General features: G+C 42.5%; 1 protein-coding gene across 1 annotated transcript in view; it reads left to right on the forward strand.

Moving 5' to 3' along the window:
* The window catches only part of ANXA2 (annexin A2), a 48,808-nt gene that overhangs the window by 8,301 nt on the left and 26,795 nt on the right, over positions 1 to 13,712 (forward strand). The window contains exons 2-3 of the mRNA XM_023228561.1: positions 2,974 to 3,032; positions 6,539 to 6,638. Coding sequence (XP_023084329.1) covers positions 2,985 to 3,032; positions 6,539 to 6,638 — 148 coding nt within the window. The 5' untranslated portion in view covers positions 2,974 to 2,984. The remainder of the gene's footprint in view (positions 1 to 2,973; positions 3,033 to 6,538; positions 6,639 to 13,712) is intronic.

A 13,712-nucleotide genomic window follows, 5' to 3' on the forward strand; every position in this document is an offset into this window, starting at 1 on the left:
GGGCTGAGGCAGGAAGATCTCTTGAATCCTGGAGATTAAGGCTGCAGTGAGCTATGATTGCACCACTGCACTCCAGCCTGGGTGACAGAGAGAGAAACCCTGTCTCAAAAAAAAAAAAAAAAAGGAAAAAAACGTCTGGGCGTGGTGGCTCACCCTGTAATCCCAGTGCTTTGGCAGGCTAAGGCGGAGGGATTGCTTGAGCCCAGGAATTCAAGACCAGCCTGGGCAACATAGTGGGACCCTGTCTCTACTGAAACATTTAAAAAAAAAAAAAAAAAAAAAAGTCAAGAAGACTCAAACTTGTGGCTGTTACAAAGGTTTTGGGATTAAGATTGGATTACAGCTCTCTGAGATCCTCTAGACCAGTACTACTCAATAGAAATAGAACGACAGCTTCCTATATTGAAAATTTTCTAGTAGCTACATTAAAAAAGGCAAAATAAATGGGTGAAATTAAATGGAAATAAGATATACTCAACATACCATAGTTGTAATATATGATCAATATATAAATTATTGGGCTGGACACAATGGTTTATGCCCGTAATCTCAACACTTGGATCACTTGAGGCTAGGAGTCCGAGACCAGCCTGGGCAACATAGCAAGACCCTGCCTTTACCAAGAAAGAAATTATAAATGAGAGATTTTATATATATGTTTCATACTATGTCTTCAAAATTCAGTATGTCCTTTACACTTACAGCACATCTCAGTTTGAACTGACCGCATTTCAGATCCTTTGTAACCACATGAGGCTGGTGGCTGCTGTATTGGATGGTTCTGCCACAGAGCAAGACTTTTTAAAATGGTCTTCATTTTTTTGTTTGTTTGTTTGAGACAGAGTTTTGCTTTTGTTGCCCAAGCTGGAGTGCAGTGGTGTGATCTCGGCTCACTGCAGCCTCTGCCTTCTCGTTTCAAGCTATTCTTCTGTCTCAGCCTCCTGAGTAGCTGGGATTACAGGCACCCACCACCAGGCCCGGCTAATTTTTGTATTTTTAGTAGAGACTAGGTTTCACCATGTTGGCCAGCCTGGTCTCTATCTCCTGACCTTGTGATCCGCCTGCCTCGGCCTCCCAAAGTGCTGGGATTACAGGTGTGAGCCACTGGGCACCCGGCCGATTGTCTTCATTTTTAGGAAAGTTTTAGGTTCATGGCAAAGTTGAATGGAAAATACAAAGAATGCCCATGTTCCCCTGTTCCCACACACGTATAGCCTCTACTGTCGACATACTGTATCAGGGTGGTACATTTGTTGGAGCTGATGGACCTACATTGACACATCATTATCACTCAAAGTCCATAATTTACATTAGCATTCACTGTTAGTGTTGTACATGCATTTTGACAAATATATGGCATGCATCCACCATTACAGTATCATATAGAATCATTTCACTGCCTTAATAATCCTCTTTGCTCTACCTATTCATTTCCTCCTCCCCTGAATCCCTGATCTTTTTGCTGTCCCCGTAATTTCGCCTTTCCCAGAATGGTATGAAGTTGGAACTCTGCAACATGTTACCCTTTCAGTTGGCTTCTTTCACTTAGCAATGTGCAATTTAGGTTCCTCTGTGTCTTTTCATGGCTTGGTGGCTCATTTCTTTTCAGTGCTGAATAATATTTCATGTCTGAATGTACCAGTTTATTTCTAGAGCAATAATTTTTACAAATTAGCATTATACCCCATCAGTGGGACAAATGAGGGTGGGGAGGCTGTCTGAGAGTTGTGTGAGGGAAGTGGAAGGTCTTTGACTGACTTCGCTGTGCGTAAAAAGCTTCTGTGAGCATCAAGAAGAGGGGAGTGGTCTAGGGGAGAGCCCAGGATGAGAATCTTGCAAAAATACATCCTTCACCACAACTAAAGGCAAATCCTCTCCTCTTACATTTCCCCACTTTCTTCCCACACCAGGCCTGGGATCTGCTTAGTCCAAAATGTTCCTATAAGTTAGCAAATATCTATGTCAAATACTCTCGCCAAACCAGTTTTATGAAAATACTTAGACTAAGCAAACTGAAGAGAATAGAAAGCTGAATTTGCATGTGTGCAGTTTCCTTGATCAAAGAGTATTAAGGAAAAAGAGACCAAAGCAGGAGTTGCTGCAATTTAAATGTCGTTCCTGTCTATTTCAGGACGCAGCTCTACTCTATTTTCTTTATTTTTGATGGTGATTATGTTGATGACCTGTCTTGTCTCTGTTGAGATAATTTACCACCAATTGAGCACTCCTTATTGGCAGGGATTGGGCGTATCAGTTCCGAGAACTGTATGATTGCAAAGCTGGAAAGCCGATTCATCAGGCTATCGTTTTGCTGCCCCATTAAGTATATTAACTGGAAGAAGATGACTTCATTTCAGCCATTTCGAATCTTAAATACAACAGATTCAATTCTTTATGGAATGAGTTAAGGTCAGAAAATCTGTCCATCGTCTTTCTCATAAATAATATCTTCCAAGTATCATTGGACTAAGAAAGTAATTATGGGTAATAATAAAGGTTCCAATTAACAATTAGGGCAACACGAAAATGCTACTAATTTCAATTCACGTTGTAGCTTTCAGGTCCTTCTCAATATGTTTAATTGCTTATGAGAAATGCAGAAGTAGTGGCTGGTTTGGCAAGCCCATCACCTTTTATGAGAAGTAGAAGACTCAGTTTTATCCTGTCTGAACAGGTTGCATTAGCCACCGGGAACATTTTGTTTTTGCATTCACAAATCAGTCTCCCCAGGTTCTGTTTACACAGAGGAAGAGAAAGACTGGCTAGTTTAGTAGTCCATCCCAACCCAAGGCAGACCATCTCTGAGCTTTAGTTCTTTCAATCGTAAGATGAGAATTGTATCTATTTGCAAAAATTAGTCTAATAGCCTCAGATGAAATGGTCCAAGGAGTAGAAATTAGCATAATGAATCGCTGTGCTTCAGAGTAAAGGAAAGCCTCTTCATAAAGACTTTTTGATGTACTTTTTTTCCAGCTTCCTTCAAAATGTCTACTGTTCATGAAATCCTGTGCAAGCTCAGCTTGGAGGGTGATGTAAGTATGTCAATTTCACTTTATATGATTTTTGCAAGTTGGACATCTCTGGATGACCATGTTACTGTCGTTCCCTGTGTATCTAAGGAAGGTGGGGACATTTCACACAGTCATCATTTGGTTCTCCTCTTTCTCAATACTTCAGCTGTTCCTAGTAGTTCAATTTGAAGGAAATATCATGGCACTGGAAACTTTTCTTGGCCTCACATTAAAATTGGACAGAATTAGTGACACTGGAACGGCTGGAATTTTATTCTGCCATACTTAACATGTCATTGGTAACAATTGTTATGATGATACATGACTTTTAATGTCGTGTCCTGGGATTTTATTACTGGTTGGTATAAGCCACAGCCGTATCAAAAATAATTCTGCATCTTTTGGATTTCTTACAGTGTCCAGGATGTTATTCCAGATGAGGGCTTATACTTTTATTTTATTTATTCATTCATTTATTTTTTGAGATAGAGTCTCACTCTGTTGCCAGGCTGGAGGGTAGTGGCACGATCTCGGCTCACTGCAATCTCTACCTCCCAGATTCAAGCGATTCTCCTGCGAGTAGCTGGGACTACAGGCGCGCACCACCACACCCAGCTAATTTTTGTATCTTCAGTTGAGTCTGGGTTTTCACCATGTTGGCCAGGATGGGTTTGATCTCTTGAGTTTGTGATCCACCTGCCTTGGCCTCCCAAAGTGCTGGGATTACAGGCGTGAGCCACCGCGCCCGGACCGAGGACCTATACTTGTAAAAATTTAACACCTGGAAAATATTTTTTCCAAAAAAGCTAGGATATTTCTTTTAAAAAACCAAGAATATAATGAAATTATTATAATTCATTTGTTTCCTTTTTTGCTTTGACTATTAGGGAGTTCAGAACTAAATTGAATTTTCTTTCATAGGAAATATGTGAACCTAGACATTCTGTTGCATTTGTTTCTTTTTTTTACAATTAAAAAATTTAAGCTGTATGTGAAATAAAATTATTTCAAATACTTTCAGAATCAAGTGGAATATAAATTGTGAATATGTAGAATAACTAATGATACTATACATCTTCCAGGTCATCTTGGCAGAAATGGCTTTTATACAAACTCAGCACTGATACTGGTTTGTAGCCATATCTGACAGATCTTTCAAAATATGCTTTGATTGAAATTAAAATGCAATGAATCACTCAACAGAGGGTTGACAGTGACTTGGGTCACATGGTACAAGACCCTCTGTATTGTTCATGGTACTTGCCATCAAAGTGTTCAAATTAGTGGAGCCTGTGAAAGCACAGGTTGTATGGAGGGTAAATAAAGCCTATAGAGTTTTTTTAAAAGTCTTTTTTCTTCTTGAAACTTGTGCATGCTCTTTTTGACAATAATACAAAGTGCATGTTGAGGTCAGACAAATTCAGGTGCTAAATAATTTGTTTCTCTAATGGACTTAGATTGTTTTTGTTATCAGGTTTTATAAGAGGGCTTTTCGTGTAGCCTCTGAAGTTACTCTACTTTAGTATATTTCTATGTGTGGAGAGGTGGGGCAGAAATAGAAAATGTCACATGTTCCCCAGTATTTTAAGGAAAGAAGAGATAACTTTGCCTCACTAATTTGATTTCAGACATGTGGATTTTATAGGTAATAGGTTCAATTCTCTATTTAATTTCATTTCCAGAGGCACTGTAAAATGACACAAAACTTTTCCCCACTCACTGTTGCAGTCATATGTGATATGGCTCAATGGCTGGACTGCCTGCCTTGTAAATAACTGATGGCACTCTTAATAAATGGGAAAATGTTTTCCCTTAGATTTCATCCACATTTTATAGCTACCACAGCAAACACACTGAGCATTTCAAAATAGCACTTTGCCTTTTTCCTGAATGTGTGCTCCGTGTCATCAAGTTCATCTTACTGGAAAGTTTAAGTAGTGAAATTAGATGGAACATACTTTGATAATGCATTGTATGTCAGAGTTATAAATATTAACTGGATTTAATATTTGGCCAAGATAGTCCTCACAAGTGCATTTGGAAACATTTGTCAAATACTGAACTTAGATTTCTGGCCTGTCCTGGGAGACATCTAGGAGGAAGGCATCTTAGTTGCTCACCTGTACAGTCTGAGTGCTAATAAAATGGAATGTCGTGGGTGCTGGGTGGTTTATAATGTGTTGCCTGTGGGTGGAGAAGTAACTCAGGGATCTTGGCTTTTTCACTCTTTACAGAAACTGCACCAAGGCCAAGTCATCACATTATATGGGTGGGTTGTAGGATGGGAGCCTTGATGTTGAGGGTGGGCAGTGATGCTGCCTCCACCAGCCATCAGCCAACCACAATCAGATTGTCCATCGTCTTTTTCTGCCCTTTGCTTTGGGACTGGGTAGCAGGGAGAGGGAAAACTGTAAGAGCATTTCAAAGAAGGAGGGAAGTTAATACCTTGAAAGGAGAACTGATGTAGAAGCATGCCATTGTCCTTACCTCAATCTGGAATGGGAGAGATTCCCACCTGTCAGATCAGGAAGGATAATGAGCTTCCAAAAGCACAGAGAGGCTGGGCGTGGTGGCTCACACCTGTAACCCCAGCAGTTTGGGAGGCCAAGATGGGAAGGTCACTGGAGCCCAGGGCAACATGGAGAAATCCCATCTCTTAAAAAAAAGTGAAAAAATTAGCCCAGTGTGGTGGCAGGTGCCTGTAATCCCAGATACTCAGGAGACTGATGTGGGAGGATCACCTGAGCCCAGGAGGTTGAGGCTGCAATGAGCCATGATCACACCACTGCACTCCAGCATGGGCAACAGAGTGAGATCCTACCTAGAAAAGAAAAAAAGAAAAGAAAAGCATTGGGAAAGGAAGAGGGTGTGGTTTAAAAGGCAGTAAGACATCTTAGCAAGAGTGGAGGGTGGTAGGCAGAAGGAATGGTGTTAACGAAGGCAGAGGGAAGGATACAGAGGAGAGAGGGGAGGAAACACAAGGAGGATGTGGGCCGTCTGGCCAGACCACTTCGGTGCCACAGTGGTGACCAAAGTAAAGAGGTGGAAGAAGCTGCTTCCATCATTTATCTAAATTGTAAGCTCAGCAACACCAGCCCAGTAGAAATTCATGTGCCTGTAGCAGAAACTTGACTAAACACTCTTGTCACTGAGGCATTTCCATATTTTCAGCTTATTTCAAATTGTTGCCAGCCCAGTATAATGGTCTTCAGAGCCTTCCTGAGTAAATGGTGGCTTCAGGTCTCCAGCTTTGCATTGTCTACTTTTGAGCTCTCATGAAAAGTAAGATGAAAAGTTGAAATTGAGACAGCATATTCTAAACTAGCTGAGCCTTTGAAGAATTCTTATTAGAAAAAATGAAATTACTTGCGTGAAGTGTGATGGTGTGTTAGTACCTACCTAGTTACTTAGTATGAAAATGATTTGAATTATTAAAAGAAACAATAGGAAAACATATTAGGAATTGTTACTTCAACAAGAGAATTTTAAATGTGTGTCATTTGAGTATGTTTATCTTTTAACCTCAGCACTCTACACCCCCAAGTGCATATGGGTCAGTCAAAGCCTACACCAACTTTGATGCTGAGCGGGATGCTTTGAACATTGAAACAGCCATCAAGACCAAAGGTAGGTGATAGTTTGTCCTCCTCTTGTCAGGGTCTTACTGAGACATTTTTGGTTGTCTCTTTATTCTCCCTCAAATTGCCATACGTTGGTAATTTGAAATTGTCATTGAGCTTTAATGGAGTGGATCCAGACCTGGCTCAACCCATGCCTCCTTTCCTTCCCTCCCTCCCTCCTTTCTTTCTTTCTTTTTCCTTCTCTCCTTCCCTCCTTTCTCTCTTTCTTCCTTCTCTCCTTTCTTTCTCCCTCCTTCCTGCCCTCCCTCCCTCCCTCTGTCCCTCCCTCCCTCCCTTCTTTCTTTCCTCCCTCCCTTCCTTTCTTTCTTCCCCTACCCCCCACTTTCTTCTCTTTGGCGAGATCTACAACATGAGATAGTATTTAAACCAAGTAGTGGTTAAAGGAAATCAGTCTGGGAGCCAGATCTGGTCCTAGGGGTATGGTATGCGTTTGGGTGCAGCTCTTCACTTTGAGGCTTCAGTCCCTCTTCTGCAAGGAAGAAGTTGGTCATGGTGGTCCCTAAGGGCATTTCTTGTTCCAAGTTCCCTGGAATTTAATTACATTTGCTGGAAAAATGCTGGGAAAATCTTACTGCATTGCTCTTAGATTGATCTAGAGAGTGAAAAATTCAGACTTTTTTTTTAAACCCCTGTAAGTTCTGCTGCTCCTTAGGCCTGGAGCTGGAATTAGAAGAGCTGTCAGAATGAGTATATTTCCTCAAGTTGGAGGATGAGTAAGAGAAGACCAGGAGGCATAAGAACCCTCCTCTTGGCCGGGCGCCGTGGCTCAAACCTGTAATCCCAGCACTTTGGGAGGCCGAGATGGGCGGATCACGAGGTCAGGAGATCGAGACCATCCTGGCTAACACGGTGAAACCCCGGCTCTACTAAAAAATACAAAAAACTAGCCGGGCGAGGTGGCGGGCGCCTATAGTCCCAGCTACTCCAGAGGCTGAGGCAGCAGAATGGCGTAAACCCGGGAGGCGGAGCTTGCAGTGAGCTGAGATCCGGCCACTGCACTCCAGCTCAGGCGGCAGAGCGAGACTCCGTCTCAAAAAAAAAAAAAAAACCCTCCTCTTGAAATAAAGCAAATAAAGTGCCAATGGATTAGGGTTGAGGAAGAGCTTCTTATGGTCGTTATATTGTTTTCTGGGTCTACAAAATAGGATGTTCAGACTTTCTGGGCTTATATTAATGAAGCAATCCTTGGGGTTGCCCCATCGCTTGAAAAATATTGCAGTTCTTGTGGTGACTCTTGTGATTCTCCACTTTTCTCCCCTTGGATAAAGCACTTCCTTTCACCATGAGGCCAGATTGGGATACAGACATGACCCAGCACAATTAGAGCTGCTGCTGGTTCATGCCCCAGGTAAAGAGCCATGCCACATTTTTCTCTTCTATGTACAGCATTTTAGCTTACTGACACACAGACAGTTCACAAACGGTTCATTGAAAGACTGAGAAACCTCAACCAGGATGACCTGGGAACCTATAACTAGGATGATGTCCTGGTTTATGCCGGCGTATTTACTAATAGTGCAACTTGCACTCTCAGAACTGTATTATTTTGGTGGATACATTGTATGGTCACCTTTCCTAAAACCGTGTAGAATCTGGTGACCTTGTTTCCAGAGACAGGAAGGAGAGTAGAAAAATCCATTTAACCTTCTATGGTTCTAACAAGATGTGAGGTTTTATTTGCATCATCTGCCTCAGGGAAGCCTTATGTTCTGTGTGGTTGCTGTGGACCACCTCCCAGATGACTGTCTGCACAGCTGAGGGCAAAATAATGAAGCATCCAAATTAGACTTTTAACAAAAAAAATCTCTTTTTTTTTTTGAGATGGAGTTTCGTTCTTGTTGCCTAGTGCAATGGCGTGATCTCGGCTCACTGCAACCTCTGCCTCTCGGATTCAAGCAATTCTCCTGCTTCAGCCTCCCTAGTAGCGGGGATTACAGGCACACACCACTATGCCCAACTACTTTTGTGTTTTTAGTAGAGATAGGGTTTCTCCATGTTGGTCTGCCTGGTCTCAAACTCCCGACCTCAGGTGATCCGCCTGCTTCCGCTGCCCAATGTGTTGGGATTTAAGTGGAGCCATCTCGCCCAGCCCAATCTTTTTTTTTTTTTTTTTGGTCCTTTTAAATGACCATTCTTGCCAAAAGTTACTAATCAGAAAATTAAACTACAATCTGCAGGGCTTGTTTCACTACAGTCAGTTCCAGTCAGTGGAGCATAGTGGATGAGAATGTGTGTGAGCCCAGGTTCAAATGCTGGCTCCACAGCTCACTCATTAGCCGTCTGACTCGGAAAACACGGAACTGATAAGACTGAGTTTCCTTGCCTATAAAGGGGCGCTAATGAAAGTTCCCACCTCACAGGATTGTTATGAAATATGAAGCATTTAGCACGATGCCTGGCATATAGATGGTACTCAAAATATGTTACCTTAAAACACACACACACGTGCACACACATGCACATCCACCTCCTTGTGGTCTGCTTTCCTAAAACCCATGCTACTTCACTATTTGGATGTGCGTAGATTCATGTGATTTCCCAACAAGCCATTGCAGCAACCCTAAGTTTAGCAGTTAACTCATCTAGCAAAGATGGTACTTTTCACAAGCATGGGACAAAGACTTCTTTTGTCCTTGCGTGAGAAAGCACTTAGTGCACTGGAATGTAAAGATTGCGCAAATGAACTCTGGTCACAGCTGAAACTCTCATGGTAATAAAAATACCTTCAGGCCCTTTTGGAGTTAGTAGAAAAATACTCTAGTTTTTAGACAGAAACGTCTGGAGGGCTAAGGCTTAGATTCCAACATTCCAGTTTGATCAAAAGCAGCTGACATTATCATTACCATCATTGCAACTATTTATGAAATGCTCATTGTGGGCAGATATTGCACCAAGCACTTCAGGAACATTTATCTTAGGTGAACTTCAAAGTAACCTCTGATGTAGTATTCTGTCATCCCCAGTTTTTGGGTGATTTAAGTCAGGATTAGTATGTCTGAGGTCTTTTGGCCTTGGATCAAACTGGGATTTGAACACAGCTCTGTCCACCCCAGGCCTGTGTTCTTAGGCACCTTGATGCAGCACCCACCTGTGAGGAGTAGATTTTTTTCATTGCCTTGAATTATTTTCAGATATGAAAAACATTGTTCATCTGTGGTCTTACTGACTTTCTGTTAAGTCTCATATTTGTGGTCTAGCTTTAGATTCCCCATCTCCTTTTTTTTCCCCCCAGACTTAATGTTCAGTGAGTTCCACTTAGAGCACTTTTTATTTATTTTATTGTTATTCATTTATTTATTTATTTATTTATTTATTTATTTATTTATTTATTTATTTATTTATTTTTTGAGACGGAGTCTCACTCTGTCGCCCAGGCTGGAGTGCGGTGGCCGGATCTCAGCTCACTTCAAGCTCCGCCTCCCGGGTTTACGCCATTCTCCTGCCTCAGCCTCCCGAGTAGCTGGGACTACAGGCGCCCGCCACCTCGCCCGGCTAATTTTTTGCATTTTTAGTAGAGACGGGGTTTCACCGTGTTAGCCAGGATGATTTCGATCTCCTGACCTCGTGATCCGCCCGCCTCGGCCTCACAAAGTGCTGGGATTACAGGCTTGAGCCACCATGCCTGGCCTATTCATTTATTTTTTTGAGACAGAGTCTCGCTCTGTCACCCGGGCTGGAGTGCAGTGGTGTGATCTTGGCTCACTGCAACCTCTGCCTCCCAGGTTCAAGCAGTTCTGTGCCTCAGCCTCCCGATTAGCTGGGATTACAGGTGTGCACCACCACGCCTGGCTAATTTTTGTATTTTTAGTAGAGACGGGGTTTCACTATCTTGGCCAGGCTGGTCTTGGACTCCTGACCTTGTGATCCACCTGCCTTGGCCTCCCAAAGTGCTGGGATTACAGGCGTGAGCCACTGCACCTGGCCTATTTATTTGTTTACTTATTTATATATATATATATATATTTAAGACAGAGTCTTGCTTTGTCACCAGGCTGGAGTGCAGTGGCACAATCTCAGCTCACTGTATCCTCTGCTTCCCGGGTTCAAGCTATTCTCGTGCCTCAGCCTCCCAATTAGCTGGGAGTATAGGCATGTGCCTCCATGCCCAGCTAATTTTTGTATTTTTAGTAGAGACAGGGTTTTGCCATCTTGGCCAGGCTGATCTCGAACTCCTGGCCTCAAGTGAGCCACCGACCTCAACCTCCCAAAGTGCTGGGATTACAGGCGTGAGACACCGCACCCGGCTTACTTACTTATTTTTGATGCTTAATGATTTTAGAGAGTAACTAGGTTTTGCAAGTCCATTGGTCCTTTAAAATAATTTCTAGATTGTTGGCATTGTTAAAACCCTAAATCCTTTTAGGAAACTATTGCAAAGAATGAATATGACATTCATAAGAGCTCAGTGTTGATATTAGCATTGGTTATGATAGTGAAAAACCAGATACATCTTTTATTTGGGAAGTATGTCTTGAGGTATACTTCCCTATAATCATTAAGTACATGATTAAGTAAAACTGTAGTACATAAATATTGTGTAACTCCCTGTATTACACAGAATGTCTGCAGAACATAGATAGGAAAAATAAAGTTTGTCAATAATTTTCAACATCTTTGTTGAGATACAGTTCATCTGCCATATGATTTGCATATATAAAGTGTACATTTCAGTGTTTTTACTAGTGTATTTGCAGAGTTGTGCAGCCATCACCACAGTAACTTCCCTAACACTCATTTTAACATCCATTCACCTTAAATGTGTCAGTTGCATCAAGAAATGGAAATGGAATAGTATATGCTATGTGATCACAACTGCAACGATTTTTTTTCTTTTTTTTCTTTTTGAGGTGGAGTCTTACTCTGTCACCCAGGCTGGAGTGCAGTGGCACGATCTTGACTCACTGCAACCTCTGCCTCCTGGCAGAACCCTCCTGGGTTCAACCATTTCTCCTGTTTCAGCCCAGTAGCTGGGACCACAGGCGTGCACCACCACACCCGGCTAATTTTTGTATTTTTAGTAGAGACAGGGTTTCACCATGTTGGCCAGGCTCCTCTTGAACTCCTGACCTCATGTGATCCGTTTGCCTTGGCTTCCCACGGTGCTGGGATTACAGGTGTGAGCCACCGTGCCTGGCCTACGATTTCTTTTAATCAAAAAAGAAAAAAGGCATTACTGCACTTTGCAGATATTGTAGTTTTTACAAATTGAAGGTTTGTGGCAACGCTATTCACTTTATGTATCTGTGCCAGCGTTTTTAAGAAATAAAAGTATTTTTAAAATATAGGTATGTATTGTTTTTACACATAATGCTATTACATAATATAATATAATATAATCACACTTTTGTATGCATTGGGAAACCAGAAAATTTGTGTGACTTGCATTATTGCTATATTTGCTTTATTGTGATGATCTGGATCCGAACCAGTAGTATCTCTGAGGTATGCCTGCATATGGAATTGTGGGCAATTGATCCTTTTCCTTTCTTGCCCTTTCAGTATATTCTGTATTTCTGTATTTTGCAAATTTTCTATGATGACCTGTATTACTTTCATAGTGGAAGGCAGTAAACTTAATTAAAAACAAAAATGAAGTCATTAGTTGGCAAGGATAACAACCCTTTTGTTCCTTTCTCCTTCTCATTGATATTATTAGATACTGGATAACTAAAACCACTTAAAAATGAGCTAATTAAGATCTTACCTTCTTTTTTTTAGAATGCCTTTTACCTTAAGTGTCATTAAGAAGCTTATACCACACCTTGGCCCCACTCCCACCTCAAACCATTCCTTGGGAAGGCACAATACTAAGTAGTTGGTGTTTCCTTGACATCAAAGGACACGGTATAAACCTCAAGTGTTGATAGAAACAAAAGCCAAAGGACCATGTGACGATGACTGTCTGGGTCTCTTTCTCTCCTAGATGGGGGTAGCCATGTGTCTACATGTGTATGTGAGTGTGCCGGGATGTTACCCGCTCCATGTGACGTTCCATTGATTTCCCTGTGGTCTGTGGACTCTCAGGAAGAGCTGGGAGCAGGCCACCTTGGAGGAGGCTTAATCAGCTGCTGTTGAGTACAAGGATGGTGCACAGGAGCAGGCCTGGAGTGGGATGATGGCTAGGAGGGCAGAGCTGGTCAGAGACCTGTTGGGGGGCACTGCCTGCCATGGCCAGGGCATGGCTACAGAAGTCATGAAGGCTGTTCTCAGATGAGCTGTCAGTCACACCTGCTCTTCTTGGTTTAGCTCCTCACTTATAGCCCTCTGTTAGAGGAGAGAGACTACTTTTCTCAGCCAGGCTGCCTCCTGGCACCCTCGAGAGAATATATTCCTAATTACTGTGCTCAACTGAATGAATATACCTCCAGGTGTGCAGACAAAAAAAAAAAAAAAAAAAAAAAAACTGTCCTGGATCACTTTCCAGTGCTTGGGAAGTGGCTCTTATTCACCCCTTCCCCTAACTCTTGTCACCCCTCTCCTGTGAGCTGTTATGGCATCTGTCTTCTTTTTTTTTTTTTTTTTCTTTGAGATGGAGTTTTGCTCTTGTTGCCCAGGCTGGAATGCAGCACACAATCTCGGCTCACTGCAACCTGTGCCTTTTGGGTTCAAGCGATTCTCCTGCCTCAGCCTGCCGAGTAGCTGGGATTACAGGCACGTGCCACCACGCCCAGCTAATTTTTTTTTTTTCTTTTCTTTTCTTTTTTTTTTGAGACGGAGTCTCGCTCTGTCGCCCAGGCTGGAGTGCAGTGGCGCGATCTCGGCTCACTGCAAGCTCCGCCTCCCGGGTTCACGCCATTCTCCTGCTTCAGCCTCCCGAGTAGCTGGGACTACAGGCGCCCGCCACCAAGCCAGGCTAATTTTTTTGTATTTTTTTAGTAGAGACAGGGTTTCACGGTGTTAGCCAGGATGGTCTCGATCTCCTGACCTTGTGATCCGCCCGCCTCAGCCTCCCAAAGTGCGGGGATTATAGGCGTGAACCACCGCGCCCGGCCTGCAGAATATCTTTCTAGCTTCATCTCTAGCTCTGTTCACAGCCCTCTACGGAGCACGCCTCTGCCTT

This window comes from Piliocolobus tephrosceles, chromosome 6, assembly GCF_002776525.5.
Source record: "Piliocolobus tephrosceles isolate RC106 chromosome 6, ASM277652v3, whole genome shotgun sequence".
NCBI classification, from domain to species: domain Eukaryota; kingdom Metazoa; phylum Chordata; class Mammalia; order Primates; family Cercopithecidae; genus Piliocolobus; species Piliocolobus tephrosceles.